This window comes from Somniosus microcephalus, chromosome 4 (genome assembly GCF_052327205.1).
Source record: "Somniosus microcephalus isolate GS21.2 chromosome 4, FLI_Smic_1.0, whole genome shotgun sequence".
NCBI lineage: Eukaryota > Metazoa > Chordata > Chondrichthyes > Squaliformes > Somniosidae > Somniosus > Somniosus microcephalus.
Genome location: NC_140990.1, coordinates 214,756,653 through 214,783,285, shown reverse-complemented (window position 1 = coordinate 214,783,285; position 26,633 = coordinate 214,756,653). Strand labels below are relative to the sequence as shown.

The following is a 26,633-nucleotide window of genomic DNA, read 5'->3' as shown; positions in this document are numbered from 1 at the left end:
GTACTGACCTTATACAGACAAAGACGCCTCCAGGTTCAATTACTGTCTGTGCTGAGTTAGTTTATATGGACAGGGTTCCTACAAATGATCATTATCAGTGATCTCTGGAAAATACCTGTGTGTAGATGGTGTCAGGACAGCACTGGCTTTAGCTGGGATGTCCCCTATTGTGAAATTTACCCAGGCCCCAAAAATTCCAGGTTTCCATTGCGCTGCCAGAACTGCAGCAGAGTGGGACTCACATTCGTCCACAGTACCCAATGCTGATTCTGTCAGAGAGCCCAACGTCACCTAATCTTTGAATATTGCTGACCAGTCCCGCCAGCATCAAGAGAGTTGCATCTGTAGACTCTAATGCCCAAAGTGGGATTTAGAGGCCTTCATCTTCCTTATGTGCTAGGTTAATGGAGAAGAACTAGAAATGATACCAGTGAAAGGAGCTAGAAGAATGTCAGCCAACTTCACAGAGAGCAATGTGCGAGTTTCCAGTTAGGATAGAAAGGGTGCTATTATCTGGGTGGGTTTCAAGAAAGCTGCCAGTTCAGCTGCCTGTACGACACAGAAGGAAATGCAGTGGCAGTCAGTAACACCTCCATAATCCTAAAGAGCCCCCTACAATGTCGGAACAAATTTAATGAGCAAGGGTAAGTGACATGCCGACTAAGTGCCATGACTGTTTGGTGAGATGAGGCTTCATTCTTTGTCCTCAGTGTTCCATCACTGCCCTATGGGATTTCACAGTATATATTTTGGTCCATGCTTCAGTTGGTCTCCCATGTGGAACTCTTCCCACACGCCTTGCTATGCATGTTTGCCCTTTAAAGCCTCATCTCTCATGTCCATGCTTCCTTACAGGTGCTATTATATCCCTTCAGATTTGGAATGCTGACTGTGATTTAGGATAACAATTTGGAGCGGTAAATCATGCATAATGGAATCGTCATTAGGATCCCGAAATTGCAGCCTTCAGAGATGTTAACCAAAATTCCCCTGGAAGACAGCCATCCACATGAGGACCAAAATTTGAAGCCGACAGTTTCAGATGAACGGGGGGAGGGAATTCTCAAAAAGATGCAGCCAAAGCAAAGTTATTGCCAAACGAACTGTTTCCTTCAATCAGCAGTTTGCCTTTAAGACAGTATTTCCACCTTTATCAGCTGATACAGGTGCTTATTAGAATGGTGGAGCTGATGGCGATATGATGGAATTTAGGATGAGTGCTGTTGTCCGGTTCTAAATCCATCATTTGCATGACTGGACTGTTTATAGGGTGGGTGTTTCTTTCTCCTGCCCTCTCTCCTATCAGAATTTGTAAATGGGGTTGAAACCTGGCACACCCGGATCCTGCTCCAAATTCTAGCTCCCTACCTCCACCAACACACACACACACACAAAGTGCCAGCATGTGCCCTCTTCGACCCTAAGAATTTCATCCCCTCAATGTCCAGGCTCTCACATGAAGAATAGTCACTTTGGCAATGTATTGAAGAGCTGCTGCTGCCTCTGGCCGTGGATTCCAGTCAGTAGCTTCAGGAAAGGATAAAATAAATCACAGCAACTGCACTTTCTTACTTTTTTTGGAAAAGATGTACATGTTTTGATTTTGTTTTTGGAAGAATTCTAACTGCAGTGAAACATTCTGTTCTTCCTTTCTAATAATTTGGCTTTCTAATTTAATCATGTGGTATTCTTGTGGAAAAATAAATAAATGGATTCATGTTCTACAAAGTGCCAGACAAATGTAAAGCTTGAAGGATTAAATGTTGCAAGAAGCTTTAGTTTTCTATTACATTTAATGATGACCAAAAGTATCAGTCCTGCCAAAAATATCAAATAAATCCCTTTTATCGTACATTGAAACCTTGGAATACAATTTAGCCACCATTTGAAATGTCTTGTGCTAACTAAATTAACAAGTTGAATATCATTTACTGTTGATGTATTTGTTTTATGTATTATAAATACAAATACTAATCCATTTATTCATTAATGAAAAGTTTCTTCTGAACAATTATTCTGTGCCACCCTTTACTGGAGATTATTACCATTTAATTCACCGAATGTAAGCTGTATCAGATCAGGACAATGCAATTATGTTGCTCAGATTAAAATAAGGAATTTCAAAGGATTTTCTGTTTTACTGAGGATCAAATGCCTTGTTTTCAAACAGTTATGAATGTTTTTATTCAGATATGTGAACAGTATTGAAATTCTGAGACCTTGGCTTTATTTTTACTGAATCCAGCTATGTTAGCAAAATGCCCAAGCAGTTTAAGCAGCCATATGCTGTCCCTGTATTATGAATATGAATATGGAGTGGCTTTTTTCCCCAAATTGATTGGATAGTTCACCATTGAGTTTATATCTGTGATAAATGCATTAAAAATTGTAGATCAGCTACTCGCTTATTATATTGTACTGCCTGTGTCCAGTGGGGTACCTCAGGGATCGGTGCTGGGTCCCTTGTTGTTTGTGATCTACATAAATGATTTGGATGAGAATGTAAAAGGTATGATCAGTAAGTTCGCAGATGACACGAAAATTGGTGGGGTGGTAAATTGTGAGGAGGAAAGCCTCAGGCTACAGGACGATATAAACGGGTTGGTCAGATGGGCGGAAAAGTGGCAAATGGAATTTAACCCTGAAAAGTGCGAGGTGATGCATTTTGGACGGACAAATAAGGCAAGGGAATACACAATGAGTGGTAGGACCCTAGGAAGTACAGAGGGTCAGAGGGACCTTGGTGTACATGTACATAGATCCCTGAAGGCAGCGGAACAGGTAGATAAGGTGGTTAAAAAGGCATATGGGATACTTGCCTTCATTAGCCGAGGCATAGAATATAAGAGCAGGGAGGTTATGATGGAGCTGTACAAAACGCTGGTGAGGCCACAGCTGGAGTACTGTGTGCAGTTCTGGTCGCCTCACTATAGGAAGGATGTGATTGCTTTGGAGAGGGTGCAGAGAAGATTCACCAGGATGTTACCTGGGATGGAGCGCCTCAGCTATGAAGAGAGGCTGGACAGGCTGGGGTTGTTTTCCTTGGAGCAAAGAAGGCTGAGGGGGGACCTGATTGAGGTGTACAAAATGATGAGGGGCATAGATAGGGTAGACAAAGAGGAACTTTTCCCCTTAGTAGGGGGGTCAATAACAAGGGGGCATAGATTCAGGGTAAGGGGCAGGAGATTTAGAGGGGATTTGAGGAGGAACTTTTTCACCCAGAGGGTGGTTGGAATGTGGAACTCAATGCGCCTGAAAGGGTGGTAGAGGCAGGAACCCTCACAACATTCAAGAAGCATTTGGATGAGCACTTGAAATGCCATTGCATACAAGGCTATGGACCAAATGCTGGAAAATGGGATTAGACTGGACAGGGATGGATGGGCGGCGCAGACACGATGGGCCGAAGGGCCTCTTTCTGTGCTGTAAAACTCTATGACTCTATGACTCTATTAACAAAACAGTTTTAAACACACTTCTGTGTAACATGGTGTATTTGTGATTGCCAGCTATAAAATATCTACGCAGTTGCCAGTTATATGATCACTGCTCAAGATTCCTTCCAGGACTTTTTCAAAGTACTTTGGTGTATCTAAAGTGCCCACCTTTGAACAGCTTTGACTTCAGGACATGTTCCAGTTAAGTCAAATCACAACAAAGTTTCAACAAACTCTGCAAACATCGAATAAAATTGTAGAGGCGATTTTAACCGTGCATTGCATTGGAAATGTGGAGGTTGGTAGGAAGTCAAAAGATTGCTATTTATACCCATTATTATAACCATTCTGTTGAAAATATGCAGGGATGCTTTAGGTGTTCAGCTTGGATACCATTAGCAGCACTGAACTGCACGTTTTAAATCAATTGGTTCCTTAGCGGTCGAGGGGAGAGGGGGTAGAGAGATTTCCACTGAATACAGTATTGAATTTTAAACAAATTTTCCAAGGTAAACTATCCAATCATTCAAGGAGAAAATGAATTAGAAATATTGTTATAACTGAGAAGTTCTGGATGATAAGATTCTGTTTCACACTGAAGGGTAATTTTTAAGTCGCAATTACTAAGATTGAGTGTGATTATGTTAAGCTACAGAGCAGTGCTCTAAATAATGAAGTGAGCTGCTCTTCATTTGTGTTTTCATAATTTTTTTTTTCACAGGTGTTACAGGAGACAAGGTACCTGATTGATGTGGCAGATTCTATATATGACAAGATCAACCAGTGTCAGAAGTCAGGTAGATGAATTCTCTTGAGTATCACAATTCCTCTACACATTCCACAGTGTAACTTGCAGTGCACTACTATAAAGTCATACCTTTGAACATAATATTTGAGAATTTATACCCTTTAAGTTGCTGTTTTTTTAATAGAGACATCAAAAGAGCATTCCTTGCACCTTCTGTAAACTTCCAAAACTCTGCTGTTCGTGTCCTAACTCACACCATGTCCCGTTCGCCTATCACCCCTCTGCTTGTTGACCTACATTAGCAACGCCTCAGTTTTAAAATTGTTTATTTTTATTCGTTCACGGGATATAGGCTTCACTGGCAAGGCCAACATTTATTGCCCATCCCTAATTGCCCTTGAGAAGGTGGTGGTGAGCCGCCTTCTTGAACTACTGCAGTCCATATGGTGAAGGTACTCCCATAGTGCTGTTAGGAAGGGAGTTCCAAGATTTTGACCCAGTGACTATGGAGGAACAGAATTATAAATCCAAGTCAGGATGGTGTGCGACATGGAGGGGAACTTGCAGGTGGTGGTGTATCCATGCGCCTGCTGTCCTTGTATTATTGTCCTTCTGGGTCATAGAGGTCCCGGGTTTGGGAGGTGCTGTCGAAGAAGCCTTGGCAAGTTGCTGCAGTGCATCTTGTAGATGGTACACACTGCAGCCGGTGGTGGAGGGAGTGAATGTTTAAGGTGTTGGATGGTGTTGAGCTTCTTGAGTGTTGTTGGAGCTGCACTCATCCAGGCAAGTGGAGAGTATTCCATCACACTCCTGACTTGTGCCTTGTAGATAGTGGAAAGGCTTTGGGGAGTCAGGAGGTGAGTCACTCGCCGCAGAATATCCAGCCTCTGACCTGCTCTTGTAGCTACAGTATTTATGTGGCTAGTCCAGTTGAATTTCTGACCAATGGTGACCCCTAGGATGTTGATGGTTGGGAATTCATCCATGGTAATGCCATCTCATCTTTGTTTTCAAAATGACCTCACCCCTCCCTATCTCTGTAACCTCCTCCAGCCCTACAGTCCTCTGAGAGCTCGGTGCTCCTCCAATGCTGGCCTCTTTCGCATCCCCGATTATCATCGCTTCACTAATGGTGGCTGTGCCTTCAGCTGCCTAGGCCCTAAGCTCTGGAATTCCCTCCCTAAACCTCTCTGCCTCTCTCCTCTTTTAAGACGCTCCTTAAAATCTTCCTCCTTGACCAAGTCTTTGGTCACCTGTCCTAATATCTTATGTGGCTCGGTGTCAAATTTTGTTTGATAACATTCCTGTGAAACGCTTTGGGATGTTTTACTACGAAGGTGCTATGTAGATGCAAGTTGCTGTTGTATAGTTATCAAACCTGTGACACACTACTTCCTTTCACAGCCCACATAAGAGTGGAAATTTCTGATCACAGGAGGCATAAACTGTGTCTGTGATCACTGTGGAGGTAATCTCCTCCACCCCCCCAAGCCGCGATGTCCGTCGTTCGCCCCTCCCAAATTTCGGAGACCATCCCCAAGGATCCCCAGCTGCGACCTTCTACCACTGCTTTTCCCGCCAGGCTGTCAATTTGTCCGGCTGCCGCGCGGGAAATGGATCAAAAAAATGATCATGAGGTCCTGCCATTAAAATCGACAGGACCTTCACGTCCTCGGCCTTGCTGGGTTCTTCGGCCTTCCCCGCACTCTCCCCACCTTCCCGTAAATATCAGGGCCATTATCTGTAAAATATTTAGAAAAATCTGTTGGGACTAATAATGCAGCTGCCAGTATTGGGGCCGTTCAGGGACCCCATGAGGATCTGCATCTATCTATATATATAAAGCGGTACTTCTGTCATTCTGTCATTCTGTCTGTCATTCTGTCTGTCATTCTGTCTGTCATCGCCTGTGCGTCTGTCGGGCTATGCGCTCGAAAGTTACAGGGCGTACCTACGCGCGCGTTAACTCCAAAGAAAGCTTACGCTTCCAGTACGGTTTTAAGCGTATTTACTTTTCGGAAAGCGGTACTTCTGTCATTCTGTCATTCTGTCTGTCATTCTGTCTGTCATTCTGTCTGTCATCGCCTGTGCGTCTGTCGGGCTATGCGCTCGAAAGTTACAGGGCGTACCTACGCGCGCGTTAACTCCAAAGAAAGCTTACGCTTCCAGTGCGGTTTTAAGCGTATTTACTTTTCGGTCGGACGAAAATTGTTCGCGCCTTATGCAAAAAACCTTCAAAATTAAACTCATTATCTGCTAGCATTGATTGACTGACATCAAGGTTCCACCAATCCTGTTCCGTCACGATTGACCAATCCTACAGTACGGTCCCCTGATGGTTGGCCAATCGGTGTGTGTGTGGGTGGGACTATTCGTTTTCATCTCGGGGATGTGCCAGCCATTGTTTCACTACCAGCTCTGACTTCAGCTTCCAGCTCAAATGACTTCAGCTTCCAGCTAAAACTACTTTCAAAGTTAGTATCTCTTTTAAAAATAACATAAGATTTACCAAAAACGTTTTATAAGTACTTTCACTTTCATTTTTCAAGCTTTTAAAAGGTAGACAGACAGGGACACAGACAGGGCCCTAAAGCCTGCCACTCGATTTAAAATGTTGCCCAGCACCAGATTCACAAAGGGACACAGACAGGGCCCCAAAGCCTGGCACTCGATTTAAACCGCCTGCCCCAAAACAGCCCTGGCAACGCCGGGCTCTCCAGCTAGTATTTACATAATTTACTGTGTTTTGGCATGTGTCTCTTGATTCTCAGGAGAGCCAAGGCTACATTATCAGGCATCAACTGCCTATTGTGCATTACGCATTTTCGTGGCATGGATTGAAGGTCCCAAAACATGGGGCAGGGGAATGCATGTGGCATCAGCATGGGACACCGGGACCAGGACAGAGGGATGCAAAGGGCAGAGGTGCCCAAGGTTTTATAATTTGAAGGCAGTTTCTCCTTCAGCCTATTCCAACTGGAGCACTGCTCAATCATCTAGCTAGATATCAGGGGACTAATGAGCCTAGCGGAAAATCTGTACACTGGCTCCCCAGCCACCTTTGTGCTTGCTGCCCACATTAGGGTACATTAGAGGCTGGGCCTCCACAATAGCATACAAAATGTGAATGAACAATGTGCACTTTGTGGGATTAGGTAGAGCAGTGGGGTTAGCACACTATCTTGAAACTCTGAGTTTCTGGGTGCAAATTCAAGCCAGACCGATGTAATTAAAGACTGTTCTCCTACATAAGGTCCCTATATGAAATGAGTTTGAGCAATCTCAGTTGAGTTGACCCTAATTTATCACTGAGAACCCAAAGGAATGTTTAGTGTAGTAAATGGAAGTCATGGGGATGGGATTCTTCCAATGTTACAACTAATGTATAAAGCTTTGCTGTACATCTAATGTATGCTCTACTGTATAAACTTGTGTATAAGATGGGAAATGATTGCCTTTTTGTAATTATTTAAAGCTGGAATTATCATTTAATATGATAATTCTATATAATTTAATAATAATAATCCTACGGGGAGTAAGCATTCCATTGTAATTGTACTTGTACTGGTCACATATGGCAAATAAAAATTGAATTGATTGATAATAGTGACATGCAATTGATCTTTAATTTTGATTTTTAATTATTTTGTTAGTGTCTTCATCAACTACATAAAAGCAATAAAGATTTGTGCTGTATAGAAATAAACACATGTATGCCACTAACTTGTTTTTTTATGTTCCAATATCTTGAACAGGACTTGAATTTCATAACGAAATTCATAATTTAGGAAAAAAGGAGGGTATAAAGGGAAGAAAGTTAAGTAAAGCAGTTGAAAGCTTTGCATGGAATATCACCGTATTGAAGGTACAGTAATAACTAGGTAAACTCTTCTGTGAATATCCTCAGCAGTCTTGACTAAAATGAGACAAACTGAAAATTGGACCTTTTCAATGAGGACATCTGAAGGGTTCACAAATGGTTGGTCTAATTGTAATTTAGAATTTTATACGGAGACAAAATTGTATTAAGTATCTGGATCGGCAAGAGGGATGAGGTGGGGGGAATTACAGAGCACAAGGGAAGCCAGCATCCCTTTTGTCTTTTAATCTCTCCTGCCTCCCATCCTATCACAGACCTTCTCTTTTGTTCTTTCCTCCCCTCCCCCCTTTCCCTGCCCCTACACTTGCTTAAGAAACCTGTTCCATCTCCAACATTTTCCATATCTGACGAAGGGTCATCGACCTGAAACGTTAGCTCTGTTTCTCTCTCCACAGATGCTGCCTGACCTGCTGAGTGTTTCCAGCATTTTCTGTTTTTATTTCAGATTTCCAGCATCCGCAGTATTTTGCTTTTATATATTTTCCTTTTTTCGTTACATGATGAAATGTCTAAGAAAAAGCCGAGTATGTGCTAAAGTAAAATCGATCGGGTTGTAAAATGGGTGACCGATCCAATCCCGTTAGGTTAAAATGACCCCCTTTGGACCTGTGTGCTAATTTTCCAAATCAGGTGCTCTTTTGAAATACAAAACATTCTGGACTTAACTCTGAGGACTTTTCTGACCACTTCACTCCCAAATCCTATGCACAAAAAAATAAAGCTCCAGCCTTCTCCAGCTGTTCCCTCCCAGCAGTGGTCTGTTTGCACCTCTGAACAGCTGTATATACGTACACACTAGACTACCTGTGCAAGTATAATGGCCTGGAATTTGCACTGACCGCAACTTCAGAATTTAGCGCATGCGCATCCTAACACAGAATTTGCGGTCAATCATTCACTGCTCCAACACTGGCTGCACTGTGCCCGCACCACCTCCCACCCCATAGCCGGCAATCAGGGAAATCAGTGAAACAGACAAAAACTTTGACTTTTGCTGTTAAATACCCCATTAAAAGTAAGGCCCTTTTGGATTAGGTGTAACTGGGGTTTTAACAGCGTATTGACTGCTAAACAAACATGATCCTGAAAAACGAATTTAAATTTGGTAGTGTCAAATTTATCCATTTTAATAAAAATTACAATTTTTAAGAAACTTAAAAACATTAAAAAAAATATTTTTAACTTTATTTCAGATTTACATTTCCCCCATGTGAGGGCCCCAATCATTGTTTTGCTCTCTAACATTTTTTAAAAAGTTAGAATAAAAGGAGCTTATTCACTTCCTGGTTCCTGGTCTGTGAGAATTCTGCATTGTGATTGGCTGCTTAGACAGCTTGTTGACATCACAGCAGCTTGCGTTACGGATTCCCCATTATCTTACACTGATCTCAACTGAATGTCAGAAAAGCCGAACTTCTCGCCACAGAGATCACAAGATCTTTGTGGGAAGCTTACTTCGGGGTCAGCGGCGAACACCTTTGCTTCACCACTCACTGCATTATTTTTTAATAAATTAATTCATGGGATGTGGGCATTGCTGGCAAGGCCAGCATTTATTGCCCACCCCTAATTGCCCTTGAGACACCTTCTTGAACCGCTGCAGTCCGTGTGGTGAAGGTACTCCCACAGTGCTGTTAGGGAGGGAGTTCCAGGATTTTGACCCAGTGACGATGAAGGAACAGCGATATATATTCAAGCCAGGATGGTGTGTAACTTGGAGGTGATGGTGTTGGGCCATTGATTTTTTTTAAATTTTAAACTACACATCTGTTCAGCCAGTCACACACAGGTGCATATTGGTCATAGAAGGGAGGGAGCAGGAAGGAGAGATACCGACTATGTTTTCCTGAACCCGCTGTTGAAGCCAGCTATATATAAGCAAGCAGTTTATGGAGATGGCAGGTGCAAGGGTTTCAGGTTCAAAAGTGAATTTTATGGCTATTTCAGTATTAAGTGAGGAAGAAAAGTAGTTGTATGAGTGATGCATCTAGAGAAGAATCTGTAACATTTGCATATTGAATTATCATTGGCCCGCAGGCATCTGTAAGGAATACCTATTATATTCACATGTGATCACATGCTGAGTTGTCATTGGCCTGCAGGCATCTGTAAGGACTGCTATTGTTTTGAAGACCCAGGGCTAGGGGTCCTAACTCCATCTTGTCCCCACTGTGCTGTATGATTGAGATCACAGACCTAATGCTTCATAAAAGAGTTTAAACTGTAATACTCCGTTGTCCTGCAATTTATTATTTTTGTACAAAGTGTGCAAAACAAGGCATGGTGTCAGAACAGGGATTTGAAATGGACATCGTTGGAGCTCCCTTACCTCGAATGAATTGGGAATCTTTGAACGTACATAGAGAATGGCGCAAGTTCAAGCAACACGTGCAGTTGATATTCTCAGGTCCGTTGAAAAGCAAAGGGGAGGAAGAAAGATGCAACTACCTACTCCTGTGGATCGGAGAAAAAGGGAGAGACATTTTTAACACATGGTCTCTCACCGCGGATGAAGCAAAGGTACTGAAAAGTTATTTTGACCGTTTTGAATCATATGTGATGCCCAAGACAGATACGATATTCGCTAGGTACAAGTTTCAGGAGAAAGTACAAGGAGCTAGTGAGTCATTTGAACAGTTTGTGACTGAGTTAAAACTGCTGCTAAATGACTGTGAATATGCAGATAAAGATGAGATGGTCAGAGACCGCATCGTGTTTGGAATACATTCAGCTAAAGTGAGAGAGAAACTTTTGAATGTTGGGTCCGGGCTAACGCTGGACAAAGCTATGGACATAGCTAGATCGCACGAGATAGCCCAAGCACAGTTGAAAACCATAACTGGCACCACGAGCAGCTCGAGTGAACAGACAGTGCACGCAGTTAATAGACACACACCAAAGAACACCGCCCAAAGAGGTGTTTCAGAGTTCTAAAAATGAGCGACACAGACATAAAACGCTTCAAAAACTGTGGATATTGTGGAAACAAGATGCATGGAGAAAAGGTGCAATGCCCTGCCAAAGGAAGGCAATGTGCTAAATGTGGTAAACGGAACCACTTTGCTAAAGTTTGCAGGACTGTTTTCTGAAAAGCAGTACACACAGTGAGTGACAGCCAAATGCCAGATAGAGAGCCAAATGCAGAGGAACTGTTTATTGATTCTGTGTCACAGAAAAAACAGATTTCAGAGACTGAGCAAGCCTTTGCCGATATTGAGATAGGAAAACAGGGCACAGAGCTTAGGTTTAAACTAGACACTGGAGCTCAGGTTAATGTAATTCCTCTAAGTGAGTATCACAGCTTGAAGGATGAGTGTGAGCTACAGCCCACCTCACGCAGACTGACCAGCTATGGGGGTGAGCAGCTCATTGTAAATGGCACATGCGTGATGAAATGCAAGTACAAAGAAAGTGACATGATGTTGGACTTTTACATTGTTGACACTCAAGCACCTCCAGTGCTAGGTCTAAAGGCATGTTTAGACATGGACCTCGTCAAGCTAGTGCTATCATTGACAGCACCAGTTGAGAAGCAGACAGTCATGGAGGAGTTTGCTGACGTTTTCAAAGGAATCGGACTATTCCCAGGTGAATGCACTATTCACCTTGACCCAGCAGCAACCCCTGTGGTTTGCCCACCGAGAAGGATACCCCTTGCTCTACATAGTCACCTGAAGGAGGAGCTGCAGAGCATGGAGAATACAGAAATCATCGTCCGGGAAACAGAACCGACAGAGTGGGTCAACGCGTTAGTAGTGGTTGAGAAACCACGTACAGGCAAGCTCAGAGTCTGTCTCGACCCCAGAGATTTGAACAAGGCTATCAAACACCCTCACTACCCTCTACCAGCGCTAGATGACATCACACCCAAGCTAGTGGGAGCACGTTACTTCAGTGTAATGGACACACGATCAGGATACTGGACTATCAAGCTCACGGAAGAGTCATCTAAGCTAACAACGTTCAACACACCATTTGGATGCTACCGATTTCTGCGTTTACCATTTGGTCTTACCTCAGCTCAGGATGAATTCCAGCGGAAGATCGACGAAACCTATGAAGGCCTCGACGGAGTAGTCGCAATCGTAGACAACATCCTCATCTATGGTAGGAATAGAGAGGAACATGACAGGAACCTCCGTGCGATGCTACAAAGATCACGGGAGAAAGGTATCCGGCTCAACCCCGAGAAAAGCATAATCAGATCCACCGAGATCAGTTATTTCGGGCATCGCCTCTCAACTGATGGCATTAAGCCGGATCCAGAGAAAATCTCCGCCATCAAGAAGATGGAGCCGCCGAAGAACTGCACAGAGCTACAGACAGTACTAGGCATGGTTAACTACTTAGCCAAGTTTGCCCCGAGCCTCTCCGAAATCAACGCACCCATGCGTCAGTTGCACAAACAATCCAATGAGTTCCTGTGGGACAAACAACATGACACAGCATTTCAGAAAATGAAAGACCTAATCACCAGAGAACCAGGACCAGTTCTTGCCTACTTCGACCCCAACAAAGAGCTCAGACTACAAGTGGACGCGTCAAAGTACGGACTAGGCGCAGTATTACTGCAAGAAGGAAAGCCCATCGGCTACGCTTCCAGATCTCTCTCAGACAGTGAAATCAACTATGCTCAAATTGAGAAAGAGCTATATGCAATTCTGTTTGGATGTAAGCATTTCCACCAGTACGTCTATGGCCGACAAGTCATTGTGGAATCCGACCACAAGCCCCTCGAGTCAATCATGAGGAAACCACTAGCCGCAGCCCCACCAAGGCTACAGAGAATGATCCTTCAGCTACAGAAGTACAACTTCACAATCATTCACCGTCCAGGCAAAGACATTCCTATCGCAGACACGCTCTCCAGAAAGTCTCTTAACTACCAGGACAGCAGCCTCAGTGAAGGCATGGATGTGCAGGTGCACATGGTGTACAACAGCTTACCTGTGAGTGACTCAAAACTGAAGGAGATCCGAGCAGGAACAGAGAAAGATGCACAACTCACACTGCTGAGCAAAGTCATACATGAAGAATGGCCTGAGGAAAGGAGGAAATGCCCTCAGAGCATATCTGAATTCTGGAACCACAGAGACGAACTGTCACAAATCAACAGAATCATCTTCAAAGGGGAGAAAATCATCATTCCTACCAGTCTCAGAGAAGAGATATTGACAAAAAGTCATGCTGGACATCTGGGCATGGAAAAATGCAAACAAAGAGCATGTGACATTATGTTTTGGCCCGGAATGTGCAAACACATTGAGGACATTGTCAAAAAATGTTCCATTTATCTAGAACACCGCCCATCAAATGTCAAAGAGCCCATGATACCTCACCGTATCCCAGACAGGCCCTGGCAGGTCACGGCAACGGATCTGTTCACATTGAACAACGAGGACTACATAGTGACTGTTGATTACTACAGCAGATTTTTTGAACTGGACAAGCTTCACAGCACCACATCTGCAGCTGTGATCCACAAGCTAAAGGCAGCCTTTGCCAGGCATGGCATGGTAGAGACTTTAGTCTCAGACAATGGCCCCCAATACAAATCAAAAGAGTTTGAGTTGTTTGCCAAGGCATGGGATTTCACACATGTCACATCAAGCCCACATTACCCTCAAAGTAATGACCTTGCTGAAAAAACTGTCCAGATTGCAAAAAGACTCATGGACAAAGCCAAAGCGGACAAAGGAGACCCCTACATCAGTCTCCTTGAGTACCGCAACACTCCGGTTGACAACTTCAAGTCACCAGCACAGTTGTTGATGAGCCGCAGACTTCACTCAATCCTTCCAAGCACCAACCAGCAGCTGCAGCCAGAGGCCGTCAGCTGCAAGCAAGTGCATGCAAAACGTGTACAGAGACAGCAACACCAAAAGAGATACTATGACAGATCAGCTAGACTACTGCCGCCGCTGCACAATGGAGAATCCATCAGAATCCAGGAGCATGACTACTGGAAGCCAGCAGTCGTCATCCAGCCAGCTGACACTGAGCGATCATATCACATCCGCACCCCAGAAGGACAGGTGTACCGCCGCAATCGCAGGCACCTCCTAGACACCAAGGAACAACACCGTCATTCCGACAAGAGGATCAGTTCAACAGAGTGTGATGAACAGAGCAATACACAAAACACATCATATTTACCTGAACCTAAACCTGAACCTGATTTGTTGACCAATTCAGAATATCGTTATTGAAACGTTGAGATGTTTTCAGCGCTAGTTAAATGCTGAGTTTACTTATATGTTTATGCTACCGAGAACGTTAGGTAGAAGAAAGGTTCAAAAGTAATGCACAACATTTTTCTTTTAAAAGAAAGGGGATGTAACATTTGCATATTGAATTATCATTGGCCCGCAGGCATCTGTAAGGATTACCTATTATATTCACATGTGATCACATGCTGAGTTGCCATTGGCCTGCAGGCATCTGTAAGGACTGCTATTGTTTTGAAGACCCAGGGCTAGGGGTCCTAACTCCATCTTGTCCCCACTGTGATGTATGATTGAGATCACAGACCTAATGCTTCATAAAAGAGTTTAAACTGTAATACTCCGTTGTCCTGCAATTTATTATTTTTGTACAAAGTGTGCAAAACAAGACAGAATCCAGTTCCCACATCAAGCAATAATAATATAAAGCATTATGAAAGTGAAACTCTGAAAGGATTTATGGAAAACACAGTTAAAGTGTACACATTACATATAATTGAATGCAGAGCTTATTGGCCTATGAGAATATCACAGTATGAGAGAACATAAGAAGTAGGAGCAGGAGTAGGCCATACGGCCCCTCGGGCCTGCTCCGCCATTCAATAAGATCATGGCTGATCCAAATCTAGACTCACGTCCACTTCCCTGCCCTCTCACCGTAACCCCTAATTCCCTTATCTGCTAGGAAACTGTCTATCTCCATTTTAAATTTATTTAATGTTGCAGCTTCCGCAGCTCTCTGGGGTAGCAAATTCCATAGATTTACTACCCTCTGAGTGAAGAAGTTTCTCCTCATCTCAGTTTTGAAAGGGCAGCCCCTTATTCTTAGATTATGCCCCCTAGTTCTAGTCTCACCCATCAGTGGAAACATCCTCACCGCATCCACCCGATCAAGCCCCCTCACAATCTTATATGTTTCGATAAGATCGCCTCTCATTCTTCTGAACTCCAATGAGTAGAGTCCCAACCTACTCAAACTTTCCTCATACGTCAACCCCCTCATCTCCGGAATCAACCGCGTGAACCTTCTCTGAACCGCCTCGAGAGCAAGTATATCTTTTCTTAAATATGGAAACCAAAACTGCACGCAGTATTCTAGGTGTGGCCTCACCAATACCCTGTATAACTGCAGCAAGACTTCCCTGTTTTTATACTCCATCCCCCTTGCAATAAAAGCCAAGATTCTATTGGCCTTCCTGATCACCTGCTGCACCTGCATACTAACTTTTTGTGAAGGAGAGAGATTGAGAAATGGTGCAGTAAAAAAATCACTTGAGTTCTTCGATGAAGTAACAGAGAGGGTTGATGAAGGTCGTGCAGTGGATGTATATATGGACTTTCAAAAGGCACTTGATAAAGTACCTCATAACAGACTTATTTGGAAAATAGAAGCACATGGTATCAAAGGGATGGTGGTAACTTGGGTACGCAATGGGGTCCCTCAGGGTCAATAGTAGGACCGTTGCTTTTCTTGTTGTGTATAAATAACCTGGGGAGAAAAATTGAGTTACGCCCCCTTTGGGGCGCTAACTTCGCCGGGGCGCTACTTTTGGAGCTCCGAAAAAAGTAGCGCCCCCCCACAACCGAAATTCATCGGTAGTGCCCCAAAAGGGAAGCGGGGCACTACTGGAAGCGCCCCACCTCCCTCTTGGGGCGCTGCGAGGGAATATCGCAGCGCTACATGCCGCAGCGCCATCAGGAGGCCGGGGACGGAGGCAGGTGCTGGCAGGCGGCCAGCAACAAAAATGGCTGCCCGGCACCTCTTTTAATTTGCGCCGCCCCGGCTGCAGGTGGGCCCCCCTGACCCCGTCGGGCATAGAGTTCAGCGGTAAGTCAGGGGGCGCTACCGAAGATCGCGGCTGGTGCGCTGCACACGATGATGACATCATCGCCAGCGACGCAGCACCGTGGGGCACTAATGGTTACCGCCGCCACTAACCTCCCACTGAATGTCGTGGGTGGCGTTGGCGGTGCCGCGCCAGGGCGCTAGTTGCTTTGCGCCTCTTAGGGCGCTAACGGGAGGCGCAAAGCAACCGAATTTTTCCCCCCTGGTCTTTAGTATAGGGAGTGCAGTTTCAAAGTTTGCGGACTGGAGCGGCAGTATAAACTAAATGGTACTATTTTGAGGGGATGCAAGAACAGAGGGACCTAGGGGTGAATATTCACAAATATTTGAAGGTGACACAGCAAGTTGATCAGGTGGTTAAGAAAGTTTATGGGATACTTGGCTTTATAAATAGGGGCATTTAATACAAAAACAAAGAAGTCATGCTAAACCTTTACAAATCTCTGGTTAGGCCTCAGCTGGAGTATCGTGTACAATTCTGGTCACCACATTTTAGGAAGGATGTCAATGCCCTAGAGAGGGTACAGAGGAGGTTTACCAGGATGGTATTAGGGATAAGGAAGTTTTGCTATGTGGACAGAGTGGAGAAGTTCGGGTTGTTCTCATTAGAGCAGAGAAGGTTAAGGACAGACCTAATAGAGGTATTCAAAATCATGAGGGGTTTTAATAGAGCAAGTATGGAGAAACTATTTCCTTTGGTAAGTGGTCAGTAACCAGAGATCATAGATTTTAAATAATTGGTAAAAGAACTAGAGGGGAAATGAGGAGAAATTTCTTCACACAGAAGGTTGTTAAGATCTGGAATGCTCTACCTGAAAGTGTAGTGTAATCAGATTCCAAAGAAAGTTTCAAAAGGCAATTGGACATGTACTTGAAGAGGACAAATTTGCTGGGTTATGGGGAAAAAGTTGGGGTGTGGGACTAAATTGACAGCTCTTTCAAAGAGATGGCACAGGTGTGACAGGCCAAATGGCCTCTTCTGTGTTGTAAGGTTCTATGATTCCATGAGTGAAAATAAATGAACACATTTTAATTTACAATAAACATTTAATGCACTGAAATTTACAATAAACACTAAATTTTGATCAAGAGCCACAACTTAATGGTATATGTGATATTATTTCTCATTGAAATAATATATTACACACACAATATACATACATACTTAAAAAGAAATCTCATCTGTCTGCTACCTGTAAGTGTCCTATGTTAATGCGTTTGAACAGTCTGAATCCAGTTCCTAGTGGGCATAAATCTACAGCATAAGACTGGCTCTAATTTGGCACTAATTAACAATGTCACTCAGACAGGCCTATGGACGGTTGGTGTGGGAAGTGGAAAAGTGCCATTCTGGTGCAGGAGAAGTTGCTCATTTGAGGAGGAGGGGCTGAGGCATATTATTGTGGCAGAGAAAATGGAGCTATACTCGGCATCTGCCTGTGCTTTACTTGACCTGGGGGTGATTGTTGTTAACACTGAGTGGCTGAAGTGGAAATTGCTTTATTCCCCAGCACGAAACATCCCTGACCTTAATGAGCACAAAAAGAATTACTGACAGAAATTCAGAAGCTTATGAACGTAAACCGTTTCTTTTACCATTGGATACTGTGGGACTGATCTTTGTGTACTGGTGTAAGTCAGTTCTAAAAGGTTAAGAATTGGTGCAAGCCTCACTAGAATGGTAATGTGCTAATGGCACTGAATTTTTCAGGGTCAGAGCATTTTTTCACAAAGTAAAGGGTAGATTTGGACCTATGAAGGGAAGTAAACTAGTGGTGGGCCCAGAAAATTGCGTGTAGGTCAAATTAATATGCTGTAGACAATTGTGGAATATAAATCTTACAGCCTTTAGCAAGGCATCTCAACTCATTGGCAGCTTTTGGCTGGGGGAGAGAAGTGAAGAAGTGACAGGTAAAAATGAGGGGTAAAGAAACCCAGTACCCTGTTTGATTGTTGTTGAAGTAGATATGATGCTGTATGAAGTGATCGTGGGAAAAGATATCCCTGTTTGCCACTCCGTGATACGATACTGATAGGTCAACAGTGCGGCATGCCTACATGGAGATGGAGAAAGGCTTGGGTCATGCAGAAAATCTCCCAGCTCTCGAATTTCTTTGGGCACACAGAAGACTGGAAAATATCACCCACACTCCTCCATAATTGAGAACTGTGCCAGAGCTCCCTTCTCAGACAGTTTTCCTTCACTGTTGGCCTACAGTAGCAAACTGGCACCTCAGTGGTAATACCTCAGAGTAGGAAGTTAGTCGAAACAGAATCTGAATTTGGGATTCATGGGTTACAGCCCATTGCTCTGTAAGATTTTTGATATCAGACGGCCCACTGTCATTAGGATATAAACATTATAACAATCTCTTAACACAGCAATAACCTGCACTGTGTCCCCATAACACTGGGGCATTGAAATTCCTGTATGTGCTATTTTTGCATCACTGGTTAATATATTTGTGTCAAATTCCTGTGTGTATTATTTTAACAAAGTTGTTAACTTGTTTATGCAAATTAACAATTTTGTTCCAATAGCACACAGGAAATTGATGCAAACATATTAATCAGTGTGATAAAAACAGTGCATGTAGGAACTTCAGGCCCTGTTTTTGGCTACTGTTATAAACATTTTGAAATTAAGAAATGTTCATAATTTTTTCACACTCAATTGTTCCTTTGCACTCTGAGCCAAGACATTTGTGGTGATGTAGGTCTTTGGGTTCTTGCGGAGTGCCAGAGTTTTCATCCTGAAGTGTTTGCAGGTTTTGTTTGATTATAAAATGACTTAAGAACAAGAAAGGAAGTGTCACAGAAAACTATAATTGCAATCTTCCTTTTTTCCTCATGTGTCTTGTTTTCTATAAATGTTGGTAGATACACACTTTTTTGCAATTTGGTTGGGGTTAAAATGCATTATTGACTGCTGTTTGGAGTGAATTTGCCAGATGAACATGTTTGTAAATATGTTAAGATATTAGTGAATGAATATAACCATCGTCCTTTGATTGTTGCAGGGCCAGGGGGATTTACTGAAAAATGCTAAGAATGAGGCGCTGGAGAACATGAAGCAGATCCAAACTGCTTGCATCTCATGTGGACTGAGCAAGCCTGGAAGTGGAAGTGCAGAGGTGAAATCCAAACAAAGTCTTCGGGCAATACAGGAGAAAGAAAATGGAAAGGAGAATGGAAAGCTCGCATAATCCCCAAACCAGCCCCAGTGGCTTGATTATGGAATCAAAGTTACTGCTTGTAGTTAATCAATTTACTCCCATGGATGATACTGAAGATACTAACAGAGCCTTTAGAGAGCATTTGAAAGTATACTACTAGCTCTATTTAAAGAAACAAATTTTATGGTATATAACACAATAAAATAGTTCAAGGAAAACAATATTAAAGTGATATTTCTAATATTCCTATAACTGCCTTTGATCCTGCATTGTAGCTCATTTTAAAACAAAGGAAGAGAGCACGGACTGACAAAATCACAATTGGCACGCACTTTTCTTTACATTTTTCATTGTTAAATTATGCATTTATCAGCTTTTTAAATACATTTTAATATGAGCAAGAATATTGTACTGTACATGTTTGTGGTATGCATAATAGTATTTTTCTGCTGTGAAGCCGTTGTATGTAAATACTGCTTTTATTTTTAAAAATCTGTTCGTATATAGGTTGAAGACTTGCTTCAAAATTATATTCTGAAACATCCTACTGATTCAATTTATAAACAGCTGAGAAACTAAAAAGAGCTTAGATTCTGAATTCAGAAAATATCAAATATTAATTCTTAACACTAAAAGATGGTTTTACCAAAGTAGAGCAGAAAGTATAGTTTACTAGAGTAACTCTTTGCAGAATATGGACACCACTTTGCAACAAATACAAATTGTAACAAGATGAAAATTTTCAGTTATTTCTCTGAAATGTTGAGTGGAAAGTAATGTTCTATGAAGATGTGCATCCTCTCAATTCATTTTCAGGTGCCGTAGTTACCCTTGGAAATTTGCATATCCCTCAATAGCTTACCAAGTTTTTCCAGTGACTGCCTGAGCCATACAGGAACCAGGAATATCCTTGTTTCATCCTTGGTCAGTGCTGGGTTACACTACCTCAGCCGGGGCCTCAGTGTGGGTAAAATTGGCCAGGGGTCACACTATCCATTTACCCCTGACGGAAGTGTGTGTGGACAATTTGTGGGAACAGGATTAGGATTAGGATCAGTTTTAATGCATCCATTGGTGAAATAGCCTCCTGATGCTCACTGTCAACCACCACACAGTGAATGATAGCGAATTGGCTGAGGCAGAAACAAATTTCAGTCAACGTCTTCAAGAGAGATGGGGAGAGGAGAAAATTCAAAATAGAAAATAAATTGCGTGAACTCTTTTTACAGATGTTGTCTGATACAAAATGGTTATTTTCACGGTTGCAAAAGCTGACCTTGGACTTATGTATGAAGTTTCAAAATAAATGGTTTCCTCAAAGGGGTAAGCATTTAGTCACGATTACTCAAGAGAGAAAAAACGTAGATCAATAATGAAATGGAAAAACCATAGGTTTCCAAGTAAGATGTAGATATATTAAGAATAATTTTTCTCTCATGGCCTCACAGCTGCAATGCCAATTGGATTCTATTCTTGGTGATCAGAACTTGAAACGGACCCTTGATGGACATTTGCAGTTGGGTTACTCCTTTGGGACAGTGTATTCTCGTCTTGGTTATGTTGTCTGGTGGAATCAGGGATAGAGGCTCCCCTATACCATCCAAGTGCAATCAACCAATGGATGACCTGGACATTGTTTGTTGTTGTTGCAGTTTGTGAAGATCTTTGTGTGGCCTTGGCCTTCCTATCTTCCCTAGCAGATAGTGTGGTAATGCCAGGGTCAAGCTGAACACACAAGGCGGAAAATTGGTGGAGGTGGGTGGGGGGGATAGCATCCGAACAATGACAGGCTGGAAATAACATTCTGGTCCATCTAGCTTGTCCCACACAATTACAATGCCTTGGGCTTCATATATGTAGACTCTGCACCCCATGTGATCTCCTAGGAGAGGCAAAAAAATAAATAAAACCCCAGGCCAATTAGGGGGGAAAAAATCTGGGAAATTCATCTTTGATCCCCTTAGGCAATTGAAACTAGTCCAGGAGATCACTCTGGCCCTGAATTCCCTGCAGTACCTACCTTTTATACGAGATGATCTCCAGCCCAGCCAGAAACAGGTCCAGCTCTTACTTGAAGGAATTCAGCAAATCTGTGTTCACCGCACGAGCAGCCGCCTGTTTCAGAAGTCCACTGTTCTCTGGGGATAAAACCACCTCCTGACATCTAACTTAGATCTGGCCTTGCACAACTTAATATTGTGATCCCTGGTCCTCCCTAACCAGTTGGAACAAACTGTCTACTCAAACACAGTCTATTCCCTTCCATCATCTCATAAACCTCAATCAAATCACCCCTAAGTCTACACTTCTCTAAAGTGTAGAGTCCCAGCTCTTTTAGCCTATCTTGATAACTAAGGTGCTTCAAATTGGGAATTAATCTAGTGGCCCTCCTCTGCACCCTTTCCAAAGCCTCAATACCATCCACCATGTGAGGAGGCCAAAACTGGATTCAGTATTCTAACTGAGGCCTGACCAGGGTCTTGTACAAATTTTGACCACCTAGTTAACCCACTGAGCCGATGCTTTATTTACTTAACACTTGATGCAACTGGGCATTCTCTGTTAACAATACATTTGTTGATGTGTGGCATTAAGCTGGGCCAACACATGGAGGTGGCATTCCACAGAGCCTAACTTTTAGTGCACTGATTAATGTGCTTGTATAAAATGCCATTGTTTATTATTTTCAAGAATGACATTTGGTAAAGGAAATTGGTTTCACCCTCTCTAAAGCTGATTTTTGGATTTCAACTCGAGAGGTAGTGGAAACTCAGACAAGCACTGATTGAAGACTGGGACCACATCAGCTGCAGAACATGCATGATCAAGGTAAAGAGAAAAAGAAACAGTATTTTTAGAACACAGTTATATGAGAAAGGAAGTGTTTGCAAGAGTTCATTTCCTTGATATATCTCTCCTTCGGATGAGACGTTAAACCGAGGCCCTGTCTGCTCTCTCAGCTAGACATAAAAGATCCCATGGCACTATTTTGAAGAAGAGCAGGGGAATTATCCCCAGTGTCTTGGCCAATATTTTTCCCTCAACATCACAAAAACAGATCATCTGTTCATTATCACATTGCTGTTTGTGGGAGCTTGCTGTGCGCAAATTGGCTGCCGCGTTTCCTACATTACAACAGTGACTGCACTTCAAAGGTATTTCATTGGCTGTAAAGCACTTTGGGACATCCTGAGGTCGTGCAAGGCGCTATATAAATGCAAGTCTTTTGCAATTTAGTCATCTTTGGCATTTTCTACCCCAGAGGGCTGTGGTTGCTCAGTCGTTGAGTATATTCAAGACTGAGATCAATAAATGTTTGGACACTAAGGGAATCAAGGGACCCGGGGATAGGGCGGGAAAGTGGACTTGAGGTAGAAGATCAGCCATGATCTTATTGAAGGGTGGAGCAGACTCAAGGGCCCATTTGGCCTACTCCTGCTCCTATTTCTTATGTTCTTAGATCTTATACACACCCAAATAACACATTTTTGGTCAGGGATGTTATTCTAAACTACATTACAGTCATTAAAGATCTGTCCTGAATAAACTGCATTCATGTGTCACTGTGTGCAGTTACGTACTGCAAATACTTTAGAACACAGTACCTCTTTTATAATATACCATTTCTTTATTCTCCAATTTTTTGCACTTTGTTTATGTTTTTCAGGAAAATCCATGCAGATGTTCTTCAGTCTTGCTTTAGTGTAGGTTGTACATGTTGCTGTCCAGGTTGGCCCTTTGTATACAGACTCTCCTTCAAAGTATTGGTATCAACATTTATTTCATAAATGTAATGATTGTTATTGACTAAGTGAAATATGCAGCCATAAAATATCTCTCCATTCATGCTATTTTCTGAATAAATTGTAAATTCTTGATTTTTTTTCCATTTGGAGTAGCTATGCAAATGTTGTTCAAGGGGTTAACGCAGGATTTGCAACACCTTGTGAAGTGGACAACTTTATACATAGAATCACAGAATGCTACAGCACAGAGCCAGCTCATTCGGCTCGTAAAGCCTGTGCCACTGTTTTCATCCCATGAGCCATTTAGTCAAGTCCCAACTGCTCATTGTCTGTTCTGTTTAACATTCCTCTTTTTCAAGCAATTATCTAATTCCCTTTTAAAATAATTTATGGACATAGCTTCAGTAATAGTTTGTGACACAGAATTTCACCTTCTAACCACGTTTCCTGTAAATACAGTTTTTTTCTAACCTCCACTTTAATTTGTTTTGTGACTCTCTTAATTTTGTGTCCTCTCGTAACCAGCTCATGTTGACCAGTGGAAATAATCTGTGACTACTTATCATAACCCTTCATTATCTTGAAGACCTCCTAACCTCAGCTCCAATAAAATAAGTCTTAATTTCTCTAGTCTCTCATCATAACTATTATCCCTTATCCTTGGTGACATCCTAGTGAATCTATGCTGCGCCTTTTAACATTGCTTTAATACCCTTATTTAATTTGTTTTTGTTCCTACATGTAAAGTTGTTTTATAGTTTCGTTAAATGTTATGGTTGAAAGGCAGCTTCTCTACTGTTAACCTGTAGTACAGTTTCCAACAATTAAAGAATTTAAAATAGCTCTTAGGAATTTTTCTTTCATTATTAGTGGTTTTGTGATACAGTATAGAATGATTAATTTTGCATAGAAGTAACTATTCATATCTAACTTTTACAGATAATTTCTGTTCATTATAAAAGAAAATTAAGATGACTCTGGGTAAATGCACATTGTGCTGCGGTATTAACTTATTCAGAACAACAAGCTTCCAGATTCAGTTCCTGCTCTATGCTCATCTCATCAAGCCAACTATGAGGTCTCTATAGTTAGTTTGCCTCAGTATCCCCAGGCTTGATATTTCTGATAGCTGTCCAGCAATCTCTCGTTGAAGTGAAGAGCATTGATCCTGATCCACCAACAGTTGCTGTCTAGGCTCATGTAGAGAATGACCACTTGAGTGAGGTACCAGACAGGTGCTGGTTTCCATACCCAGTGAAAGTTGCCAGCTTCTAGAGAGGATGAGTAAGTGGGAGGGGAAAAATAATTCTGTAAATGAGCGATTTTTCCAGAGATACTGTGATTTACATTTTTTGAGGGAAGGGCAATATTTGCAAGATTAAAAATATATCAAAAGACTTGGCCCAGTTTACTGTAGTAATTAATACTAGGTTACTTAATACATTTGGATTAAATACATTTTATATCAGTTTAGTTGTTTTTTTTTAGCCCATTTAACCAGCCTGCATATTCATCGATGAACTAACATCAAGCTACTGTACTGTGAAGTTTTTTTTAAAAAGATTTTGTATTGACAATATTCAGTTTATGTATATGGTAGTTTAAATTTAGATGGTCTCATAAATGTGAAATATAAATGTTTAACAAGACAATCATATAAACCCATAGACAGGATTATGTTGATGATATTTATAAGCTTTCAGTATTAACTTCCAGTCTTATATGTTGTGTGAAATTTCAAATCCATCAGCTATATGGCCACAAACATCAACTAATGCAATAAAAAGAGCCTGTCAAGTTCTAGTGCATTTATTGTGATAATTTAGTTTCAAAAAGGTTTTATAGACTTGTGTATTTTGAATTTGACGTTCTATTCTTTTTTGAATTTAACAGAATGCAGTTAAAGTAAACATTTGATCAACTGAAATGAGTTTTACATTTTAAGTCTTAAGAACTATTTATTGAAGTAACATGTATTGAAAGTAACAAGCTTGAGATAGTGTTTCTCCATTGGTGAGTTAGCAATCTCAGCTGTGTCACAGTAATGACTCCTCAAGACAGGTGCCTTTCCAAGGTGAGGCGAAGAGGGAAAATCAGAAGGCCAGTAACTTTAGGCTGCTATCATGCACCTCCTAGGGGTCCACTTCAGAGTGACACTGGCAGAGACATGAAAGTTAAGACATCCTCAGCCAGGCAAGTGGTGTAATGCTGGGACCCTGGAGGGTGAGAGGCAGAATGAATACAATTTAAAAGGTGTTGCAGTGATTCTTTGTAGAGGTTTCAGGAAAACTTGATTTTTGGCATGTCCTGCTAAAATTTATGGGTTGAGCTTTTCTTGCTGTGGTGCCGGGGAAAGTTTATACTGCAGTAAATACTCTTCTTCTTAGGCAGTCCCTCGGAACCGAGGATAACTTGCTTCCACATTAAAAATGAGTTCTCAGGTGACTGATGAGTCCAATGCGGGACCTGCAGTCTCTGTCACAGGTGGGGCAGATGGTGGTTGAAGGGGCGGGTGGGTGGGGTGCTTGGGTTGACTTGCGCTCCTTCTGCTGCCTGCGCTTGGCTTCCGCTTGCTCCCAGTGAAGAGACTCGAGGTGTTCGGCGCCTTCCCGGATGCTTCTCCACTTTGTGCGGTCTTGGGCCAGGGATTCCCAGGTGTCAGTGGGGATGTTATACTTTTTCAAGGAAGCTTTGAGGGTGTCCTTGAAGCATTTCCGCTGCCCGTCTGGGGCTCTCTTGCCGTGTCGGAGCTGCGAGTAGAGCGGTTGTTTTGGGAGTCTCATATTGGGCATGCGGACAATGTGACCTGTCCATCGGAGCTGATCGAGCATGGTTAAAGCTTCGATGCTGGGAATGTTGGCCTGAGCAAGAACACTGATGTTGGTGCGCCTATCCTGCCAATGGATTTGCAGGATCTTGCGGAGGCAGCGTTGGTGGTACCTCTCCAGTGCTTTGAGGTGCCTGCTGTACATGGTCCATATCTCTGAGGCATACAGCAGGGCGGGTATCACTGCTGCTCTGTAGACCATGAGCTTAGTGCCGGGTTTGAGGTCCTGGTCTTCAAATACTCTCTTCCTCAGGCGACCGAAGGCTGCACTGGCACACTGAAGGCGGTGTTGGACTTCGTCGTCGATGTCTGCCCTTGTTAACAGTAGGCTCCCGAGGTATGGAAAGTGGTCCACGTTGTCCAAGGCCTTGTCGTGGATTTTGATAATTGGGGGGCAGTACTGTGTGGCGGAAGCAGGTTGGTAGAGGACCTTTGTCTTACGGATGTTTAGTGCAAGGCCTATGCTCTCGTACGCTTCGGTGAAGGTGTTGCTGATGGTTTGGAGTTCGACCTCCGAGTGAGCGCAGACGCAAGCATCGTCTGCATACTGTAATTCGACAGTACAGTAAATACTATACTGTAGCTTGTATAGATTTGTAGTGGAGGTTTGTATAGTTAACCAATGATATTATCAAGTTGAAGGTCAAGTCATTGCAGGCTTCATTGCCCATTAGCAAAGTACATTGTACCATGAAAACAGTCATTAAATCTGCTCCCCTTTTTTAATAAAGGGCACTGTACACTATAAT

General features: G+C 42.6%; 1 protein-coding gene across 1 annotated transcript in view; it reads left to right on the top strand.

Annotated features, from left to right (window-relative positions):
• plcl1 (phospholipase C like 1) overlaps positions 1–25,554 on the top strand; it is a 547,414-nt gene extending 521,860 nt beyond the window's left edge. The window contains exons 4-6 of the mRNA XM_085985796.1: positions 4,159–4,234; positions 7,941–8,050; positions 19,156–25,554. Of these exons, the coding sequence (XP_085841922.1) occupies positions 4,159–4,234; positions 7,941–8,050; positions 19,156–19,341 (372 nt within the window). The 3' untranslated portion in view covers positions 19,342–25,554. The remainder of the gene's footprint in view (positions 1–4,158; positions 4,235–7,940; positions 8,051–19,155) is intronic.
• Positions 25,555–26,633: the final 1,079 nt, after the last annotated feature.